The sequence below is a fragment of the Mus pahari genome, chromosome 1, assembly GCF_900095145.1.
Source record: "Mus pahari chromosome 1, PAHARI_EIJ_v1.1, whole genome shotgun sequence".
NCBI classification, from domain to species: Eukaryota; Metazoa; Chordata; class Mammalia; order Rodentia; family Muridae; genus Mus; species Mus pahari.
Window position 1 is genome coordinate 145278771 of NC_034590.1, and position 13888 is coordinate 145292658.

The 13888-nt window shown below is 39.6% G+C and overlaps 1 protein-coding gene across 1 annotated transcript in view; it reads right to left on the minus strand.

Moving 5' to 3' along the window:
• Window positions 1-3993, minus strand: part of Rnls (renalase, FAD dependent amine oxidase) — a 626870-nt gene extending 622877 nt beyond the window's left edge. The window contains exons 1-3 of the mRNA XM_021192765.1: window positions 3652-3993; window positions 2834-2939; window positions 1690-1832 (exon numbers count right to left, since the gene is read on the minus strand). Coding sequence (XP_021048424.1) covers window positions 1690-1832; window positions 2834-2939; window positions 3652-3769 — 367 coding nt within the window. The 5' untranslated portion in view covers window positions 3770-3993. The remainder of the gene's footprint in view (window positions 1-1689; window positions 1833-2833; window positions 2940-3651) is intronic.
• Window positions 3994-13888: the final 9895 nt, after the last annotated feature.

Consider the following 13888-nt stretch of genomic DNA (forward strand, 5'->3'; position numbering starts at 1 on the left):
TCTGCAGAAACAGCCAACAGGTGGGGGAGGGGAGGTGGGGGTAAGGTGGGGAGGGGGGATGGGATAGGGGGTTTTCAGAGGGGAAACCAGAAAAGGGAATAACATTTGAAATGTAGATAAAGAAAATATCTAATAAAAAAATAAAAAAATAAAAAAAGGAATATTCCTCTATAGTTTGTATGCTACTTTCTAGCATCCCTTGAAAGAACATTGTACTGGATAAATAAATGTCATAATTAGTCAGCAGGGAGAACTGTGAGAGAGAACTACACAGGCTTACTTTCCTCATATCAGTTTTAGAAAAAGTAAACAAATGAACAGCAAAGAGAATGGTAAATGTAGATACTACTGTGCAAAAGCAGTTAGATAGTTGTTTCTGCAAAAGAAACAATCTTTTAAAAAGAAACCCTATCTCAAGAAAGGAAACAGACAAAGGAAAACTGTTATTAAATGATAGCTACAGTCCTTTCCTGACTTTGAATTATCCCACACTAGGAAGTAACAATGACAAAACAAAACAAAACAAAACAAAACAGAACAGAACAGAACAGAACAGTAGAAAATCTGAGCTGTGAGGTTTTTTTCAGGGTTTTAACTTGGAAATTTGAGGTGCAGACACAGAAGATTAACTATGTTGACAATCCCATTGCTTTCACTATGTGTATATACAAAATATACCTCTGATTATGAAATAATTAAATGCTTTCAAAAACAAAAATGGTAAAATATAAACAACAGCAACAACAAAAAGCAAAAACAAAATGCCTCCATAAAAACCAGCTATAGGACATATTCTTTTTTTTTTTTACATATTTTCTTTTCTTTATTAGAAAGAGGTCTCTACATTATAGCCACCTCTCTCCATTACTTTACACGCCTTTCCTTTTCCTTTCCCCTTAGAATACTGTACAGCTGACACAAAATCCCAAGGCAGGAAAATACAAACCAGCATATTTAAACCCGAACAAGGTCGTATGAACGAACAAGCAAAGCGAAATGTCTGTGGATGGTTTAATTACAGGACAAACAGCATAAATAAAGCATCAGTTATCCGGAAACGTAAAGTCATGGAATGAGGTAATATCAAAATGTATAGGGCATATTCTTAATTACTGATTGATGGGGGAGAGCCCAGCCCATTGTGGGTGGTATGATATCCATGTGAGGAACGTAGTCATTCACTACCAATGAGTTGGTCTTTAAGAGCAGCGCAATCTATTGGATTCAATCCATCCTACTGTTATGCCAAGGTGAGGGATAGAAAAGTGTTTTTGTATACTCAGAAACAAAGACATCTTCCCAATCCTCAAGATATAAATGTACACAAGAAAGTTGAATAAGTGATTACACACACATAGTATACTATTTTGGATATCACTAAAGAAAAGAAAGCAAATTAAATTTGTTGATATAAAAACATGCCAAAGATATGAAACAAAAAGATACTGAATAGCTTCTATAATAACCCCCTTTGCTCATATTTTAAGGAAATGAATATAAAGATTAATAGTAATTAGTAACAGAGATTTATTTTCATACATAGGAAAACAAAAATTTGTAAAAGCACACACACTGAAACCTGAGGTCAGGCTTATTGGAGAAAGGAAAGGCTGGCTGAGAGTTTAACTATCATCTATACGATACTAGCACAACTTTTATCCTAAGAGACAGAGAAAATCCATTTCCCACCTGATTTTTTCAAGTAGTACTTGATAATGGAAGAAAATCCTTGAGGTGCCACAAAGTTGCAGTCTCCTTCCTTCCCTTTCATTCCTTCAATGGGAGATGTCAGAGGCTTCAAAATTCCATGAGCTAACAGTTCCTCATAAAATCTGAAATAAGCATTAAATGTAAATGTATAGTTTAATTAGCTCTGCAACTGTCTTGCCTTATCTAACCATTTGATATTAAAAATCAAGTCACACTATAAATCCTCATATGATTAAACCCAGTGGATATGGTTTTAAACAAAACTTGAAGAACTGAAATGCTTCAAGAATCTGTAAATCTACTACTTCTCTCTATAAACAAGAAAAGTACATAGAAAAGTATTATATGCCTCATTTTAAATGTGCTTAGAAACTGTTCCACCTGGGGATCCATCCCATAAACAACCACCAAACGCAGACACTATTGCAGATGGCAACAAGAGCTTGCTGAAAGGAACCTGATATAGTTGTCTCCTGAGATGCTCTGCCAGTGCCTAATACAGAAGTGGAGCACATGGTCACCAATGAAGGAGCTAGAGAAAGTACCCAAGGAGCTGAAGGGGTTTGCAACCCCTAGGAAGAACAACAATTTGAACTAACCAGTAACTCCAGAGCTCCCTGGGACTAAACCACCAATCAAAGAAAACACATGGAGGGACTCGTGGCTCTAGCTGCATATGTAGCAGAGGATGGCCTAGTCAGTCATCAATGGGAGGAGAGACCCTTGGTTCTGTGAAAGTTCTATGCCCCAGTATAGGGGAATGCCTAGGCCAGGAACCAGGAGTGGGTGAGTTGGGGAGCACGGGAATCGGGGAGAGGATAGTGGACCTTTGGAGGGGCAACTAGGAAAGGGGAAAACATTTGAAATGTAAATAAGGAAAATAGCTAATTAAAAAAAATAAAATATTAGCTTTCATTACTATCTGCCATCTTCCACACCAGCAACTAAGTATATGTTATTGAGCTCCCTTTTTCTTGTTCCATATACAATCTTATCCAACCTATAAGGACAATAGGAACATTTCATTGTCATAAGAGGCAAAGTTGAAAATGTTTTAGAATGGATGATTTGTATCATTTTACACCATATATGTATCTACTAAAACTTGTGGTGACTAACTTACTGTTGGTGCTCTTTGGCATAACGAGGAGAGCGGGTGATGTACTGAGCTCCCAAGTCAACTGTGCATCGGGGATTATGAGGGCTGTTGGCAGTAATCATTCTTCCCCCTTAAAATAATTCATAAGCAACTGTCAGTCATAAATGAACTTCTTGAAATTATACAACTCACCCTAGCTTGGTTGCTTTATTTATTGTCTTTGTTCAAATATATTAAACTCATTAAAGTTAGCTAAAGACTTTATATCGCTTGTTGTCCTGGATATTTGGTCCTGTTTTTTGGTTTTGTTTTTCATTTGAAGAAATAAAAAAAACTCATGAAACTCATAAATAATACACTATTGCTTTACAAAATGTCCTTAGTACATATTGTGTTAATCTGAACAAATGAACGAATTAGTGGGCGATTAAAACTAAACGGATGGAACTCCACAATGAATATAAAAGGTTCTTCAGTCAGGATGTACAAGAAGGCCTCTTATTCTAGACGTCTGGAAAGTCTTGGTCCAGATGGATTTGGGGATCTGCATATTGGAGAAGCTTCAACGGTACAGAGCAGCCTAGCCCACAGGGCTCCGGTGGGGGTTAGCTTGCCAGGCACAAGCCTCCCTGGGCAGGGCTCCGGGTCCAGCCCTCTCTGCGTCAGGAGCGGCCTCCGGGCGGCAGCAACCTCGAGTCACGTGACAGCTCTCACACGGAGAGAGCACAGAGGCGGCCGGCCTGGGAGGAGCCACCACTGGGCTTTTCTCCCAGAGCGACGGGGTGGCCCGCCTCCTTCACGGAGGAGAGGCCTGTCACGCTCTGGCTGTCCTAACAACTCACCTGTGTCCCCAGCCTTGTCCCACATGGCGAGGTACAGGGGGAAGGTTGTTTCCTTCCTCAGCAGCGCGGCACACAGACTTCCGGTTAGCCCGGCGCCCACGACCAGTACCCGGGACATGGCGGCGGGCCTTCGGGTAGGCCGCTGACAGAGGCTCGGAGCCGCGCCGGCTCACTCTAGCACTGTGTCCCCGCGTGGGTCAGACAGGGCGGTTCCCTGCGCGAGACGTCTGCTCCTGAGAGCGCAGAGAACCCCGCAGGGGTGACTGAGGCCCAGGCGACAGTCTACCCAGGCCTCCACTGGGCAGCTTGCTCACCCGGTGAGGCCCAATCCCATCTGCCCCTGGAGGATAAATCGGGAAGTCACCGCCAGTTGACCTCATGAGGATGACTTGAAGTGAGGGAGAGGAGGCAGCAGCAAAGCCACAGCTGGATTTCCTCTGGGGTTTTATAGGCCACTTCAGGTGACAGGGGTTTTGAAATCAGAGACTTTTTTTGTCCTTGCTACACCACCTCAGAGACTACAAATTATGTGTCCTTCCTGACATTGGCTCCTCAGTGACTGCAAAATGTAGAAAATAATACGTCCTTTCCAAAGTTGTGAAGAATACAGGTACTTGGTTCAACATAAAAGTTTGTATCACTTACCATGTCCACAAATACTAACTTCTGTGAACGAAGGAATAGTCTGTGAAATGGAATCTGCCACCACCGTTGCCCTGTCATCAACTTTGTCCTAAGAAGTTCTCAATAAAAAAAAAAAAAAAAAAAAGAAAGAAAGAAAAGCAATGAAAAATAAGAACCATTAAAAATAATTACCTGAAAAGTGCTCTGGAACCTTGACAATAGTAGCCAATAACATTTAAAAGTCAAGTTTTAATCTGTCCTGATGACAAAAAATTCTCATCATCAAATTTTTGTTTGGTCAGTTTTTTTGTTTATCTAAGAAAAGAACTTGAAGAAAATGTGGGTGAACATAGATACCCTAAGAACACATGCAAGCATAGCAGTAAAAGAACAGGAAAAGCATTGAATGCATAATGATTCGAAGCTGTTTTTAGAGAGTTGTTCAATTGTCATGAGTATGTGGGCTTTCTGTTGCTTTTGTTATTGAAGTCCAGTTATCGTCCCTGATGATCTAATAGAATGCATGGGATTAATACAATCTCCTTGTATCTGTTGAGGCTTGCTTTTTGTCCAAATATATGGTCAGTTTTGGAGACTTTTCTATGAGGTGTTGAGAAGAGGGTTTATTTTTTGGTTTTGGGATGAAATGTTCTGTAGATATCTGTTAAATCCATTTGATTCATAACTTCTGTTAGTTTCATTGTGTCTGTTTAGTTTCTGTTTTAATGACCTGCCCATTGTTGCAAGTGGGTTATTGAAGTCCCCCACTATTATTGTGTGAAGTTCAATGTGTGTTTGAGCTTTAGTAAAGTTTCCTTTATAAATGTGGGTGCCCTTGCATTTGGGCCATAGATATTCAGCCTTGAGACTTCATCTTGGTGAATTTTTCCTTTGATGAGTACAAAGTGTCCTCCATCTATTTTGATTAATTTTGGTTGAAAGTTTATTTTATTGGATATTAGAATGGTGACTCCAGCTTGTATCTTAGGACCCTTTGACTTGGAAAAGTTTCCAGTCCTTTACGCAGAGGTAGTGTCTGTCTTTGTTTCTGAGGTAGTGTCTGCCTTTGTTTCTGAGGTGTGTTTTTTTTTTTTATGCAGCAAAATAATGGATCCTGTTTGCATATTTAGTCTGTTAGCCTGTGACATTTTATTTTTGAATTAAGTCTGTTGATTTTGAGAGATAGTAAAGACCAATGATTGTTAATTCCTGTTATTTTTGTCGTCGGAGGTGGTATTATGTGTGTGTGAGTCTCTTCTTTTAGGTTTGTTGTGAGATTATTCATTTCTTGTGTTTTCTTGGGTGTAGTTACCTTCCTTGTGTTAGAGTTTTGCTTCTAGTATCCTCTGTAGGGCTGGATTAGTAGAAAGATATTATTTAAATTTGGTTCTTATCATGGAATATCTTCATTTATCCCTCTATGGTGATTGAGAGTTTTGTTGGGCATAGTAGCTTGGCCTGGCATCTGTGGTCTCTTAGAGTCTATATGACATCTGTCCAAGATCTTCTGGCTTTTAGTGTCTCTCTTGAGAAGTCTGGTGTAATTCTGATAGGTCTGCCTTTATATGTTGCTTGGCCTTTTTCCCATACAGCTTTTTAATATGCATTCGTTGTCCTGTACATTTAGTGTTTTTATTAGTATATGGCAGGAGGGTTTTCTTCTCTGGTTCAATCTATTTGGTGTTCTGTACATTTATGGCTATCTCTTTCTTTAGGTTAGGGGCATTTTCTTCTATGATTTTTTTTGAAGATGTTTTCTGGTCCTTTGAACTGGGAATCTTCACCCTTTTCTGTTACTGTTATTCTTAGGTTTGTCTATTCATTGTGTCTCAAAATTCTTGGATGTTTTGGGTTAGGAATGTTTTATCTTATTTTCTTTGATTGATATGCCGATATCTTCTATGATATCTTCTACATCTAAGATTTTCTCTTCCATCTCTGATATTCTGTTGGTCATGGTTACATCTGTAGCTCCTGATCTCTTTCTTAGGTTTTCCATATCTAGGGTTGCCTCCATTTGTGATTTCTTTATTGTTTCTGTTTCTATTTTTGGGTCTTGGACTTGTTGTTATATTCCTTCACTTATTTGATTGTTTTTACTTTATTTCTTTAAGGGATTTGTTTCTACTTTGAGGGCTCTGTTTTCCTGTATTTCCTGTATTTATTTATATCTTCCTTAAAGTCCTCTATTATCTCTATGAGATGGGATTTTAGATAAGAACCTTGCTCTTCAGGTGTGCTAATGTATACAGATTTTGCTGTAGTAGGAGAACTGGGTTCTGATGGTACCAGATTACATTGGCTTCTGTTGCTTATGACCTTATGCTTGCTTTTCACTCTGCTGTTAACTGGCCTTGGTGTCTTGTACTGGAGCAGGCCTCCTTAGAGCTAGGTAAAGCTGTGACCTGGGTTAGAGCAGGCTTTCTGGGAGGCAGACAGTGCTGTTTCTGGGTAGGGCAGGCCTTGTGTGTCCCTGTTTAGAGTAGGCTTCCTGTGTCTCTGTCTCCTTGTGTTCTTGGTTATGGCAGACCGGCTGGGAGACAGGTAAGGGAGAGTGGTCTCCGGGGGTGGGGGGTGGGGGGTGGGGGGGAGTGGGCAGGCATGCTGATCTGTCACACTGCCACTCTGTAACCATGAATAGTTAATCTGCTTTGAACTCACTCCTGGCAGATGATTGGAGCCTTTAGCCATCTGCCAGAGCTCTGTGGATTCTCGAGTGAAAGATACACACACACACACACACACACACACACACACACACACACACACACACACACACAATATCAGTTTAATTTTTAATATGCCTAATTAGCTCAATGTTTGGGCAGTTCTGAAACTCCTCATGGCTAGCACACAGTCCCCTCCAGTACTGCTGAATTAATATTTCCTAACTCTATATTTTATCTCTGCTGTCTGAGATCCAGTAAGGGAAGTGGCTCCTTTGGCCCCTTACCTTGATTCGTACATGTCAGTGGGCCTTTTAGTCTGATCTTTCTGCCTCCCTGACATAGTAATCTGTCTGCTCTTCCTCCTTGGTCCCTCACCTGCAAACCTAAAAGTTCCACCTCCATCTCCCTTCCCAGCTATTGGCTATATACCAACTCTTTATTACCAATTAAAGCCAGTTGGGGGCAGGGACCCTCTTAAAGTGCAGGTTTTGGGACAGAATTAAGACAAAGTATTAGAACCAATTCCCAACACCACTCCCTAGAGACTAAGCATTCAACTATATGAGCTTAAATAGGTCATTCTTATTAAAAGTACCACATGTTCTTAAAACTTCTTAAATGCATATTTTTCAAAACACATACTCTGATAATAAACATGAAATGTTTTCAGTGTCCTTACTACTGTCCATAGAGATGTTGATTAAGGTGCTATTAAATCCACAATGATTTAAGAATCACACATTTTCAAGTCAAACTTATAACTCCAACATGAAAGAGATAGAGCCAAGTGATATTATTCCCTGCTCTAGAGTGAAACATGTTTTGACCTTTAATTGTTTGTTTCTGAGTTTTACTGAATTACTTAATATCAGGACATCAATTTACTAAAGAAAAAATAAATCTTTTAGTAGAATATAGTTTGTGAAATAGCATTAGAGTGTTAAATTTCAATGGAAAGTCATGGCTTAAGGACTAGATATAATAATTATGAATACAATAATGATATATTGAAATGAAAAAGCTTTATGATACCAAGATAGCATAGTTACTATCAGCAATGTAAATTATGTAGGCCTTCTGGACTATAAATGACATTGTAATTCTCACTCACTTCCATTCCCTGTAAAGATTTGTATGAGTAGTTGTATTTGCAATAAACTTTAACATTTGTCCACCAAAAAAGTCAAACATTACAAAGCTCAAAATTCCACCAGAGAACTCCTCCAGCTGATAAACAACTTGAGCAAAGTGGCTGAATGTATATATTATTGTTACTATATATATTAACTCAAATCAGTAGCTTTCCTCTATTCAAAGGATAGACAGGCTGAACAAGGAATTAGGGAAATGACACCCTTCACAAAAGTCACAAATAATATAAAATGTTTTGGTGTGAATAACCAAGCAAGTGAAAGATCTATATGAAAAGAACTTCAAGTCTCTGATGAAATTGAAGAAGACCTCAGAATATGTAAAGATCTCCCATGATCATGGATCAGCAGGATAAACATAGTAAAAATGGCCATATTACCAAAAGCAATCTACAGGTTCAGTGCAATCCCCATCAAAATTCAAACTCAATTACTCACAGAGATAGAGCAATTCTCAAATTCATTTGGAATAAAAAACCCCCAGCATAGATAAAACTATTCTCAATAATAAGAGAACTTCTGGGGGAATCACCATCCCTGACCTCAAGCTCTGCTACAGAGCAATAGTAATGAAAACCATATGGTATTGGTACAGAGGCAGACAGGTAGATCAGTGGAATAGAAGTAAAGACCCAGAAATGAACCCACACCCTATGGTCACTTGATCTTTGACAAAGAAGCTTTAACCATTGTACTGGCTAGTTTTGTGTCAACTTGACACAGCTGGAGTTATCACAGAGAAAGGAGCTTCAGTTGGGGAAATGCCTCCATGAGATCCAGCTNNANGGCATTTTCTCAATTAGTGATCAAGGGGGAAGGGCCCCTTGTGGGAAGAACCATCTCTGGGCTGGTAGTCTTGGGTTCTATAAGAGAGCAGGCTGAGCAAGCCAGGAGAGGCAAGCCAGTAAAGAACATCCCTCCATGGCTTCTGCATCAGCTCCTGCTTTCTGACCTGATTGAGTTCCAGTCCTAACTTCCTTTGGTGATCAACAGCAGTATGGAAATGTAAGCTGAATAAACCCTTTCCTCCCCAACTTGCTTCTTTGTCATGATGTTTGTGCAGGAATAGAAACCCTGACTAAAACAACCATCCAGTGGGGAAAAAAGACATCATATTCAACAAATGGTGCTGACTCAATTGGTGGTCTGCATGTAGAAGAATTGGAATTAACTCATTCTTATCTCCTTGTGCAAAGCTCAAGTCCAAGTGGATCAAGAACCTCCACATAAAACCAGATACACTGAACCTATTAGAAGAGAAATTGGGAAAAAGCTTTGAGCATATGGGCACAGGGGAAAATTTCCTGACCTGACCATAGTCTGGGCTCTAAGATCAACTATATACAAATGGGATCTCATAAAATTGAAAAGCTTCTGTAAGGCAAAGGACACTGTCATCAGGACAAAATGGCAGCCTACACATTGGGAAAAGATCTTTACCAATTCTACATCTAATAGAGGGCTAAAATCCAGTATATACAAAGAATTCAAGAAGTTAGATTCCAGAGAACCAAATAACCCAATTTAAAAAGTGGGCTACAGAGCCAAACAGAGAATTCTCAACTGAGAAATCTTGAATGGCTGAGAAGCACCTAAAGAAATGTGCAACATCCTTAACCATAAGGAAAATGCAAATCAAAATGACCCTGAGAGTCTACCTTAAATCAGTCAGAATGGTTAAGATCAAAAACTCAGTTGACAGCAGATGCTGGCAAGGATATGGAGAAAGAGGAACACTTCTCCATTGTTGGTGGGATTGTAATCTGGTACAACCACTCTGGAAATCAGTTTAGTGGTCCCTCAGAAAACTGGACATAGTACTACCTGAGGACCCAGCTATACCACTCCTGAGCATATTCCCTGAAGATGTTCCAACATATAACAATGACACATGCTCCACTATGTTGTGGTAGCCTTATTTATAATAGCCAGAAGCTGGAAAAAACCTAGATGTCCTGCAATAGAGGAATGGATACAGAAAATGAGGTACATTTACACAATGGAGTAGTACTAAGCTATTAAAAACAATGACTTCATGAAATTCTTAGGCGAATGGATGGAACTAGAAAATATCATCCCGAATGAGGTAACCCAGTCACAAGAGAACAGGCCTGGTATGTATTCAGTGATAAGTGAATATTATGAAATTATCTTGGAATACCCATGACACAACTCACAGACCATATGAAGCTCAAGAAGAAGAAAGACCAAAGTGTGGATGCTTCAGTATTACTTAAAAGGGGGAACAAAATAATCAGGGGAGGTAGAGAGTGGGAAGAAATTTGGAGGAATAGAGGAGGTGGAGGGGAAAAGGAGGAAGGCAAAATCAGGTGTGGGAGATTTACAGAGCATCAGGAAATTGAACAGAGGTGTGTAGCAATGGGGCATGGGGAACTGGTGTTAGCCACCAGAAAGTCCCAGATACTAGGAAAGCAAGAGTTTCCCAGGACCCAACAGGGATGATATTAGCTGAAATACCCAATAAAGGGGCAAGAGAACCTGTAGAGACCATATCCAGAGGTTAGGCATGGCCCCTGGTTGAAGGATGGGGGCACCCACTCATCTCAAAATTATTAACCCAGAATTGCTCCTGTCTAAAGGAAATATGAGGACAAAGTGTGGATCAGAGACTGAAGGAAAGGCCATCCAGAGACTGGCCCACCTGGGGTCCATCCCGTACACAGACACCAAGCCCAGATACTATTGCTGTTGCCAAGAAGTACTTGCTGAGAGGAGCCTGAAATAGCTGTCTCTTGAGAGTGTCTGCCAGAGCCTTACTAATATGGATGTGGATGTTTACAGCCAACCATTGGCCTGAGCACAGGGACCCAAATGGAGGGGCTAGGCAAAGGACTGAAGGAGCTAAAGGGTTTACAACCTCATAGGAAGAACAACAATATCAATCAACCAGACCCCCAGAGCTCCCAGGGACTAAATCACCAACCAAAGAATACACATGAAGGGACCCATGGCTCCAGCTGCATATGTAGCAGATGATGGCCATCAGTGGGGGGGGGGGGGAGGCCCTTGGTGAAGGTTAGATGCCCCAGGACAGGGGAATATTAGGGCAGTGAAGCAGAAGAGGTGGTTGGGTGGGGGAGCACCCCCATAGTAAGAGGGGGGAGGGGGACGGGAAAGGGAATGTGTGGAGGGGAAACTGGGAGTGGAATAACATTTGAAATGTAAATAAATAAAATAACCAATAAAAAATTAAAAAGAAAACAAATCTCTTAAGATTGACTTGGTTCTAAAATCACTTCTGAGCTTTCTTTGCCCTTTGATAATCACCTGCCAAAACACTTACTCCCGTATATTTCTTCTCCAAATGTTCCTTATTGTTTCATGAAAAGAAAAAACAGATTAATGACTCTAAATGTACTTTTAAAAACAATATAAATATGTCCCTCTGGTTTGCTTAGAAGCATTTCAGTAATCAATTTTATCAGAACATGTTGAAGTTTGTTGTACATAGAGTTATAAAGTAAGAAGCCTTGACTTTCAAAGGTAAAAAGTTAAGTTCTAGAGGTAGTTTTTCTGTAAACAAACTAAGTACAAATGTGGAGGATATCTTTGAAGCATTCAAATGAAATGTATTAGGGACCAAAATCATGAAAACATCCAATAAATAATGAGAAATATTAACACAAAAACATAGCAAAAATCTTACAGCAAATACTAACATGTACTTGTACACTTGAAGCAACTTTTCATTTTCTCTTGAGAGGGTAGGAAGCATGGGCATTTTGTCTTATAAAACTATGATATAAATTATTTTCCTCTTTTTCTAGGAAGTAGTCTAATACACACATATTTACACACATGTACACACACACACACACACACACACACGGAAATGAGTTTAATTACCTCACTCAACAATAAATAAAATGTTACACAAGAGAGGTAAAGGAGAATTGTTGGTTATAAGTTCAAAGCAGAAGATTTATCTATCTTTCCTTTCATAAGCTCATTTTGTAAGTTCAAAAGAGTGGGTTTTTAAAAGAGAATTACCCACTCCCAGTTCATGGCCTTACTTTATCATGATACATGCCCGTGGCTTCATCCTTGGACCTAACCTAGACTGAATATTTGTATTGATCACTAATTGGTCCAAGCCTATTTGTCGTCCTACTGAATTTTACGTGGTGGCCACACATAAATGCTTACTCTATTGCTTTTCATGCAGCCTTTACTTACTATTCTATAAGGAGGGAGCACATTCTATTCTTAATTTCAACTTTATTATATCTCTATGATAAACAACTTGATGATGATGATGATTGATCTGCAGGAAATTGTACACTACAGGATGGGCTAATATGCGGGAATCAGAGTATAAGCAGAAAGTTTCTTTGCCCAATCACACCATGTCAGAACAATGGAGAACACAGCAATGATTACATGAGAAGGTACACCAGTATCAAGAAGCAATCCTGGGACACAGTTTTCTGGGGCCATGCCTTTCTAGGATCCACCTACTATAGCCATGAAAACTGGTGTGCCATCTACGGAGAGTTTAGTTGCCCAATTGCATGGCAGCTGACTTCATATACCAGTGCATCACTGGAAAAGATTTGGCTGGTTACAGAAGGTGGCAGGGTCTGGCTCCAATATCCCCCCAGTGCCAGGGACATCCTTGTAGATTCCAGTTGATTCCCACTGTACTGAATTTCTACCTTGTCTCCTCAAATGCCTCCAATTCCAATTGTTTCTCCCAGTGTTCTATCCCTCCATTCTCCTTCCTCACCTGATCCTCCTCCTTCTCTTTTCCACCTGCCCCAAGGCCACCCACCAAATCTACTTCCCCTTCTTTTGTGCCTAGTCTTACTGTCACTTGTGATGCCTTGAGAGGCCTGAATATTTCCGAAGGACAATGGAAGGGAAGTGGACCTGGGGGAGAAGAGAGATGGGAGCAGGGAACTAACTGGAAGGGGTAGAGGGAGTGCAAACTGCATTCACTTGGTAGTGCTTTAAAGAAGAATAAAATTACTTTTAAGAAACAGGAAACCACTTATTAATAAGTTGGCTTTATTTCAGAAATACTACAGGGAAAATTTGACATATTCCAAGCCAATAAATGTAATACGTGATCCCATAAATGGATGAAAGACAGTAATTAAGTGAACATCAATAGATGGGAAAAGGCATTTCACAAAAGTCCAATACTTAATCAAGTAAAAGTACCGCAAAAACTTGGACTAGAGGGAACTTAACATACATGCACACATGTGCATGTGAACACACACACATGTTTACAATCATAGAAAATATTACAAGAATAAGTGACTTATTCAACAGTGGCTGGTCCACACCTGTGTTGTGACAAGGGAACTTTGAATTGAGATTAGTCACTAAGACATGTGTGATCTAAGCAACAAGATTGACTGCCCTTCTATAGCCTTGGTCCTAATATATGAAATGTGTTATGATATGTTCTTCAGACAGCATCATATCTGATATTACAGAATGGGCCAGGCCTCTTTCTTTATCAATATATTAGGATTTCATTACTGTAAATTAAAGGCAAGTGGCAAGTCTTTTCTTCAGGAACAATCACGTCAAAAATATATAAACTTAGATTAATTAAAAACAGTCACAAAATGAAGTATTCTCTTGATGATCATAGATTTCCCTAATGCAACAAATGAACCAATAGCTTTTAAAAAAGTTAATTAAGGAGATAAAAGGCCAAGCAAGAAAATATTTGCACTTATGAGAACAGAGACTTTCAGAAAGGTTTAAAATCATGCAAAAAGCTAAAGGTGAACATCATCGTCATATTTCCTAAGAACT